The sequence below is a fragment of the Octopus bimaculoides genome, chromosome 1, assembly GCF_001194135.2.
Source record: "Octopus bimaculoides isolate UCB-OBI-ISO-001 chromosome 1, ASM119413v2, whole genome shotgun sequence".
Classification (NCBI taxonomy): Eukaryota; Metazoa; Mollusca; class Cephalopoda; order Octopoda; family Octopodidae; genus Octopus; species Octopus bimaculoides.
In genome coordinates this window covers 60,365,402-60,375,275 of record NC_068981.1, presented here as the reverse complement: position 1 = coordinate 60,375,275, position 9,874 = coordinate 60,365,402, and the positions used below count along the sequence as shown (strand labels likewise).

At 35.4% G+C, this 9,874-nt stretch overlaps 1 protein-coding gene across 1 annotated transcript in view; it reads left to right on the top strand.

Annotated features, from left to right (window-relative positions):
• Positions 1–8,360: 8,360 nt before the first annotated feature.
• LOC106871359 (cln5-like protein 1) overlaps positions 8,361–9,874 on the top strand; it is a 10,901-nt gene continuing 9,387 nt past the window's right edge. Inside the window, exon 1 of the mRNA XM_014917767.2 lies at positions 8,361–8,478. Coding sequence (XP_014773253.1) covers positions 8,407–8,478 — 72 coding nt within the window. The 5' untranslated portion in view covers positions 8,361–8,406. The remainder of the gene's footprint in view (positions 8,479–9,874) is intronic.

Sequence of the window (9,874 nt, the reverse complement as noted above, 5' to 3'; positions counted from 1 at the left end):
TATATATATATATATATATTAAGGGCATTACTATACATAAATGCCTCACGCCAGGAGGGACTCTTAAAATCTAAACTACCATAATAAACACATTTTACCGAACGCGAGGGAATGCAACTCTCGAAGCGAGCCTCCTAAAATCAGACTTGGCGGTATATCATATGATTTTGCAATCAGTGCACGATATGCACTCTTTGCTCTTCAGTATACACATAGTCAAGACACATAAAAATAAACGAAAATCAACATACCAGACGAACACTCCATGTATCCAGCATAGTACATAGACATTGTTTATACCTGTATATCTATGTAAGAGGCGGACTTTTCGAATTGCATCTCGGTACACCTGTTTGTTCAGAATAAAATTCAGCACTGAATATATTCTAGTTAAATTTACAATCTAAATATAGGATAAAATCTTTATAAGAATTTATCAAGTAGTTAGCGTGAAAAAACCTCATAAGGGAAAACTTTATTAATTATTCCCTATAAATATATTTATTTATATTAAGGGCATTACTATACATAAATGCCTCACGCTAGAAGGGACTCTTAAAGTCAAAACTACCATAATAAACACATTTCACCGAACGCGAGGGAATGCAACTCTTGAAGCGAGCCTCCTAAAATCAGACTTGGCGGTGTACTGAAGAGCAAGGAGTACATATCGTGCACTGATTGCGAAATCATATTATATACCGCCAAGTCTGATTTTAGGAAGACCGGCACACACACACACACACTCACACACGAGTGTGTGAGTGTATGTATGTATGTATATGTCAGGCCCTATAATTTATGATATTAAACAACATTATAAGGCAGCTAGCTGGCAGAATCGTTACTACGCCGGAAAAATTGTTTAGCAGCATTTCTTCCGGCTTTACGATGTAGGTTCAGATTCTCCTATAGTCAACTTTACCTTTCATTCTCTCAAAAGAGTTCCTTTCACTTTTGATACAACGCTTTCAAGTTTCTTTTTTTTTTTTTTTTTTTTTTTTTTTTTTTTTTTTTTTTTTTTTTTTTTTTTTTTTTTCATTTTTTTCATTTTTCAACACTCAATGGAACACGCTTTAAGGTTAATACGAAAGTCTCCGTAAATAATTTTCTTCAATCTTTTCTACCACCTGAAATCGGTGACCGTTCAAGGAAAATTCAGTGACTGAGAACAAAGGAAGTCTGCAAGGAAAACCTCCGGACTGTAGGAAAGCTGGAAATTGAGAGTGATCACAGTCTTTGCCATAAAATCGCAAGAAGTGACGCGTAATAAGGTGCATGGTGGTAAATAAAACAGATTTTGTTTTATTCAAGTCTCTTTCTTCGCTCTACCTAATTCAAATACTTGTGCCCATCCATATAAAACTCCTTCCTGGTAGTCTGACCACGTGGAAAAGATAAAAAAGCATGATAAACGATACCTCTCGATCAAAACAGACAGTCTTGTGTGAATATTTTCTGTTTTGATTTTTGAGCGCGACAAAAATGAACTCATGGACTGCAGCCACCGCTCTCTTTTTCCTTTTTCTTTCTCGATAATGTAATCATTATGCACTCACCGTTATCTGTTATGGTACTTTCTGAAGAGTGCCATAAAAAGTCGAAATTCAAGCTAAGACACAGCTCCTGACTTGCTGTGTCTTCTTTCCGTTTTTGTTCATAAATTTTGCAGCTATACGATGTATCTTCAAATTTACATTGAAAAGTCATGTCACACAAACATTCAAAGATTTCTACTTCTTGAAAAACTTCACGGAATTCAGCTTGTGCTTTCGCAATGTTATTGTCATCATTTGTCGTGTAAGGTAGCCCAGCTTGTGAATCATATTTGGTAGAAGTTCTTTACATCACTCATGATATTCTTTCCTGTTCTAGGCACAAAGCCCGAAATTTGTTGGGAGGAGACCAGTCAATTAGATCGACCCCAGTACGCAACTGGTACTTAATTTATCGACTCCGAAAAGATGACAGGCAAAGTCGATCTCGGCGGAATTTGAACTCAGAACATAAAGACAGACGAAATACCGGTAACCATTTCGCCCGGCGTGCAAATGTTTCTGCCAGCCGCGCCGCCATCTCATTTCGCTTGATATTGAACAGACTCAACTCTCTCCACACATTTCTTTCAGTACTATAAAATCTCTGAAAAAAACATCACCAATTTAAAACGAAATTTCTCACTCTTACACTCCCAAATTCTTCATTGTTCAACTCAGCACAATTCACCTGGAACACTAGACATACTTTCATTCTAAAACATGATGGTCAATGATAAAGTGATAAAGTGCAGTGTAATTATCACCTGCATATCTCCATACTCGCGAGCTCACTGCAAAAGCTTGTTAGCTCGCTGTTTTAAATGTTGATTCCTTTCTGGACAGATATAGAATGCATATGTATATTTATGGGTATAGCATAAAGCTCTGAGATGACAGTAACTTTGATCATCAAAGCAGTATATCATGGACCAACAACCGGATAATTAACTATCACTTTGAAGAGTATACGTTTGCTATCAGGGAACAGGAAATATCAAACCTGATACACAAAAGGGACAGAGACACAGGAAAATCAACCAAATATGATAACTGATATAGACTTTGTGAAGCTAAGAACGAAGATATCACTCTCACCATAAACGATTGTCCGAAAATGTCATCCCGGGTTAATCTACCAACAAGACGTTGTATTGGCTAAGAAATTGTAAAATGAAATCGGTCAGAAGAATAGCACTCAAGACAAAGAAACAAGAACCCACAGTATGATAGAGGCTATAGTCACTCATAATAAGGAGTACTGGTGGAATATCCCTGTGAAAACCTCAATTAAAGGTAAACATAGTGATTTAGGACAGAGAAAAGAAAGTGTGTACAGTGGTAGAAATCAGCTGCCAGGCAGATGCTAACATAGAGCTAAAGATGAGTGAAAAATAAAATGCCTACGCTGAACTAATTAGAAATCTACGGTTACTCCACCCAGCTCACAAGTTTAGCTTTATACCAGTAATTATTGGAGCACTGAGATATGTAGCACACTGTCCAAGTACCAATCTTGAGAAATTAGGATTCTCATACCAAGAAAGGAAAAGCTAGGCATGTAACTATATTTATGAGAATACATATATAAAACAAAACATACAAATTTGCACGTCTACTGACTCCAAATACTGCACGTGTACAAACATACATGCAAGATTACTCTGTTGATGTTGAAATTCTGGGTTAGAAAGTAGCTCTTTCTCTATTGGCAAGAAATCTTAAAATAAAACTGAATAATGACTTACATACATACATACATACATACATACATACATACATTCATATATATATATATATATATATATATATATATATATATATAGCAATAAGAAAATGGAGGGGATCAAGAGTTGGTATTCATCAACTTTTAGACATTATGTTATGTCTATTTATTAAAAAAAACAAACAATTATAACAATATATATGCATGTATCATATATTATGCTTTACATACATAATATATAAAAATACCAGTAATTATTAAAATATATAACGTAGTGCATAGAAAATAGGATATTATCTTACAGCTGTTTCGGGCAAGAGGCTAAAGTACCCTACTCTACTTCCATCCCTTCTGTGAACTGAACTATTTGGTAAATAAGATTAAGGTACTTGGGTGTGTCTCTGGGCTTCGTCAGAGAGTTTAGAATTCTATAATTATAAGCATAATTATAAGTAGGGTTCAGCAGATTGCTTCACGACATACCGAATTTAGAATAGCAGTACGTCGCCACTATATGTATATATAAATCCAAAAAATAGAACAAGAACGCAGCAGAAAACAATAAAATATCCGGACAGATAGACGATACAAAGACGGACAGGAAAAAAGGACGGGTCATTTGCAACTCTCTCTCATCAGTCAAGTTTCCAAATCAGAGAGAGAGAGAGAGAGATGAAGGTGCGTCCTTGAGCAACACACTTTGTTTCACGTGACTCCAGTCCACTCAGCAGGGAAAAGTAAGTTGTATTGTGTATTTCTAAGGGCCAGCCTTGCCACATGCTATGTCAGGCTGAATCTCTTAGGAACTGTGTTAAGGGTACGCGTGTTTGTGGAGTGATCAGCCAAGCCACTTGCACGTTAATTTCACGAACAGCTTGTTCCGTTTACCAGGTCAACTGGAACCCGTATCGTCATAACCGACAGAGTACCAGTAAAATGCATATATATGCTTGCTCGACTTTCTGTCTTCCTTGTTAGTTGATTGATTCTAAGTATTTTTTCTCCCCTCCCAAGTTTCTCGATATTCTCTGCTATCTATTTCACTTCCATTAACACTTTTGAACATTTCGTTTGTAACTATCTTTATCTTCTCGATAAAGCTTTAGAGTTCAGCAAAGGTTTTATTCCAGTTAGTGATTTGAATATTAATACCATCATGCAAGCTGGGAAAATTTTTATTATAATTGGTTTTGGAATGATCCCAGTGACCAGTAATTTGCTTGATGTAAATATTGAAGGTAAATTAATAGGATTATAACTCTTTGACTTATTGCTGAAGATATGTCATCCTGTTCACTTCGATATCTTCTGTGATGGAAGCTGTTGATTTTTTTCGAAGTATGAATGAACAAACAATGTATTTATTTTAACAACGTTATCTTTAAACTTAGTTGTGAGAAGATTTAGATGATATCCTCAGTGACTCAACAACCTTATTTAAAGAGAGCTCTGTTCACCCCGGTTACTGAGGGTGGGCTTGAAAAGCATCCTTAGCAGTGCTTGTCCTACTTGCTGCTCAGACACCGCGACTGATGACAGTTCAGTTTAGCCGGAGCTACAGAAGTAAACATGTAAATGCAAAATGTAAAAAGCTAAACAACTGAATGACACTTCTACAGATGTTCTGCTGGAATGTTCGAACGTGTAGGACATTGCATAATCCAGCAGACCTGACCATGTTACCGTTTGTATTGCAGCAGACCTTAATCGACACCAGATCGAGATTACTGGCTTTCCTGCAACATTTGTCAAGGAAATGTCAGCTTAATGAAATGAGTTTCAGTTATAGTTTTCTTGTGCACGTTCGTGTGCGTGTGTGTGTTTACATGTATGTGTGTATTTTTGTGTGTGTTTGTGTGTATGTATGTATGCATGTATGTATGTGTGTGTGTGTATGTGTCTATGTGTCTGCCTGTCTATTAAGAAACCGGCAAGATAATCTACTAACTAGATTCTAGTTAATAGGCTGACTGTGTTGTCATCCAATCTACATGATCGCATCATTAAACTTCACTTCCTTGCGTTGTGTGACTCTCTTCTCTACTTAAACTCATTTTTCACTCAACTGAAAAACTCTATTTTACAAGAAACTTGGAAATGCCATTCCTCTTAATGAAGAATGTGTGGTGATCGAACCTATCCATAGATACTCAACTAGTCTTTAACAAAAATATAAATATATAACAATCTGCATATTGTTAAATCGAATGCTTTGTCTTTACCAATCCCTCCTCTCCGTTCTAATGATAAATCCTCCTTAATCTATGATACTGATGATATTATGAAGTGATAAACAAATTATCGCACAAATATTTCCCCCTGCACATCCTCACTAGTTGAGAACATTATAGAAGACCTACTGCAGTTCTATACTGTTGAAGAAAGTATAATCCAACAGAGTATAATCCAAGAGTATAATCTAACAGATTATAATTAAATAGATCAACCAATGAAAAATCCAATAATCGAACGTATACGTTATTGACATTAATCAGCAGTGGGGATGTAATTGATCCTGTGACCACACTAATTGTCGATTGTTCATCAGTTCCATATTACTGGAGTGATGCAATACTGATTTCAAAAATAGTGCTCACTTCTTAAGTTGTCAATATATTTGTTCAATTACACACTTATTCCAACTGTTGAAATCTATCGCAGAGGACAACGGTGTTGATCGGGGTTGATATACATGTACTAACTTTATTCACCATATACACCCCACTTGTAATTGCTGTAAGGACTGCCATTTAAAAATTTATGTTCACTATCTCACAACATGTACTGTATAGTCTAAATCGTTTCAGATTGAAGATATTTATAACTTTAGCTCGCAGTTTATTGTACAGTGATGATCGAGACCTTGAGGCCTACGCGGTACAAGAGAAAAATAACGAAACTTTTCGCGGGTGTCTTTACTGCTTTTGAACTTGCAATAAGTTCGAAGCAAATGAAGATGATGTTTGCATTTTTTCCAAGAGAGTTGTATATTGAAGTCGATATACTTGTTAAAGAGATCAGATTTGATGTTGTAGATTCTTTTGTGTAACTTGCCAGCTCTAGGGATGGGTTTCTAGATTCTGGGATCAACTTGAGGTGTGTGGAGGCTGCCAAAATGTTTGAGACATTGGAGAAATGATCCTGTATAGACAGTGACCTAAAACTCTCCTTCAAGCTCTACATCTATAATATTTGCGTTATTATAACCCAGCTGTACTCCTCTGAAACATGAACTCTATATTGACGACACAAGAAAATACTCGGAAGAATTTCTAGAAACGTCAAAGGCATATGTTAAAAATCAGTTTGAAATATTACGCCTGAAATAGAAGTGATAGGTACAAGCTTCTTATCTTTTTCGTCGTCGATGTCGTCATATTTGTTGGTGGTGCTGGTGGTGATGGTCGTTATCGCCGTCGTCCAGGTCAGCCATAATAGATCGACATACGAACAAAGATATTTCAGTTTCGATCATCACATCATTTTCTTAAGTCTATATAAGCCAAGACCACAATTTATTAAGACATTAGGGTTTGATCTGAGAAATATTTGGCTACTATTTCTATTAGATTATGCTAACACCTTGAAATGTCCTCAACATCTTGTAATGAACTTGTTTTGTTGATTGCTATAGAGCATCATCAATTTTCTTGAACCATATCGTTAAAATACAAGGCAAATTTCGTCTGGTTAAACTGTTATTTTTATTTAACTTTTGATGGGGTTGGTGGATTCGCCGAATCACTAAAGCATCGAATAACATGCACCGCCTTATTTCCATCTCTTTGTCATATGAGTTTAAATCCTGTCGAGAACAACGTTATCTTTCATTCCACCGGAGTCGATAAAAGACAGTATCAGTCAAGTGTTAAAGTCGATTTAATCCACTAACACTTCCTCTCAAAAAATTTCAGACCTTGGGCAGTAGCTAGAAATCCTTAACTCCAAATCAGCATTAATCAAAAAGCGTTCCAGTTAAATAAAAGATGGGAAGGTCATTTTCATTTTTTATTCAAACAGTGCTCTACATTCTTTTAAAGATATTAAGATGAACTTTGAAGGAAATTGTGTTATTTCTAGTAAGCTGAGTACTTTTTCGTTGACCGGTTAGGTCTTTTGATGTTGCTGCTATTGTTGTATACCTTCATGTTACTATTGATCGAGCAGATCTATGATGAAGTGCATCCTAACCATAACCTTCAAAACGTTTATCAAATGGTCTGTAAGACTACATTATTCAATGTGCTATTTCCTAATATTATAAGATGATTGATTTAAGTAAAATTTGTCAGCCTTTTCTGACAGCTCATGTGACTATACAGAGGATTTTTGTTTATAACTAATGGGATCATTAAACGAGATTTGTTTATAACTCGAAATAAGATTAAGGTAGATATATGTGCCAGTAGAATGAATATCGATAGATGGTATACTAAATGCTATATGCAAGAAAATGTTTAATTGTATTTTCCCTCTAAGTGAAAGAAAATAAATATCTAGTGGCAGTTAGCAGACTCAAAGGAAAGAGGGATTTTAAGAAATTAGAAATTGATCACTCAAACTTAATTTTTATCTTTAGGAGATTAAAGTAGGGAAAACTGGCTTTTGTTAACAGACGAAAAACAATTGTGGACATGTTCCTATCTATTAGATCTCAACTATATAGGACACAGACTTTCGTATATAGAAAATAGTTACGGATAACTTTTAGATAGTAAAATTTGTGTATTTTGCTCTTGAAATGTTTCACCTAAAGAAGTATGTTGACTAAACTTTCATATTAGCATGTAGGCATCACATATCAAAAACAAAACATTGCATGACTTAACTCTCCCGATTATAAATTGATGCTTTAGAACAGAAGTATGAATGTGCTTTTTTACGTATGCGTGTTATGAATTATGTACGCATGTGTGTATACTTGTTTGTATGCAAGTAGTATGTATGTATTTATGTATATGTATATGTGTTTGTATGCAAAAGTACTAGACTAGAATTTAACACGATGCTTCGAAATTTACACATTAAAAGTATTAACCACTCAACTATGTCTTATGTGTTTATGCATTACTAAAATCACGCATGCGTTGAAGAGTAGATTGATTAATATTCCAGTTTTTCTTTCTTGGCAGTTATGCTGTAGTCATGCTAAATTGTAATGATGCTATGCACATAAATTTCAAGGTGAAAGACCAATGCCCTAAAGATATAATTCTGGTGAGTAACTTTTAGTTTTAGTTGTTTTGGACGTGGCAGAGTTTCGAGCCCCTAGTCGGCTCGACCGAGCAGTCCTATTGTCAAATGCGGTCAGTCTATGGCCATCCTCACATCGTTTCTGAATAGATTACGCTATCTAATGTTTCTTTCTTAATGTTATTTGGGTGTGATTTTGCATATATTTCGGAATAACAATCACGTTGAAGCTCGTTCAGATGAAAATCGCATTTCAACTTGTTTTTTCAGATGTAGTTGAAATATGACTAACTATTGGAAATTTATTTTTAACCATTTGAAATAATGGAGGAGGAGCGCTAAGCCGTGTTAAATAAGGTTGCAATATTATTTTCATCTGAATATGCTTGAGGCACGTTCCAACCGGTGAACAAGCTACTCATTGCGTTTTGTCACGGAAAATATATCCCGTTTGTTGCTAGATGGTATATATACACCTACATCAGCTCACAGCGCCACCTACCCAGACCGTGCGATGCAAGCATTTCGGAGTAGTTATCACTGAAATAGGTGTATACACACCATTTGTTAACAAACTGGATATATTTTCCGTAACAATGCGCAGTGATTAGCTTGTTCACCATTTCAAGCGTGCCTCAAACATATTCGAGCTGATGATAACATTACAGTTGAAATAATGCGTCCCAAGAGTAGATTCTGATTATAGAAATGCCATACTGAATGATATGAAGCGTTGGACTAAATTTAATACTCTAGTTTCTTCCGGTTAGTTTCAGAATTCATATCAGAACAGGAACAGTTTGATAAAGGAACAGAGTCTTACTCTGTACCTTTATCAACTTCTGCTTGATAAAATTAATTGTTGTAAGTTAGTAAAGTTAGTTTTAACTTATTTGAATTTATTGAGTATCAAATCGGAAGCTATAAATTAATATGCTCTGAGAAATAAATACAAGAAGTAATGCCTAATATTTTAGGCATTGCTAAAATATTTTAGCAATACCTAAAATTTTAGGCATTGCTAAAATTTTAATTATATCCTTGAGTGCGTTTTAATTACATCGTCTGAAATTGTTTCGGTCTTGTAGTAACGCCTGCGCATGCGTAGTCTTACGCATGCATAGAATAAAACAAGCAAGCGTTTCCCGCTCAATTCATTCTCTTTCTCGCTGGCCAGCGATTGAGCATGGACGTGTGTTTAAAAGCTGTCCCTACATCTTTCAGTCTTATACTAGACAGCTCGTTATTCTCACCTCTAAAGATGTATAACTAAAAGATTTGTATGTTTTACCAAGTAAATAAATGTTGTTTGAGTTGTTTAGTCTGGAGTTCAGCGTACCGTCAATTTCTTTAATTTTATAGTAGAAAGTCAGGTATACAATCTAAAGATGTATAACCCACTTTCTACTAAAGTCTCATT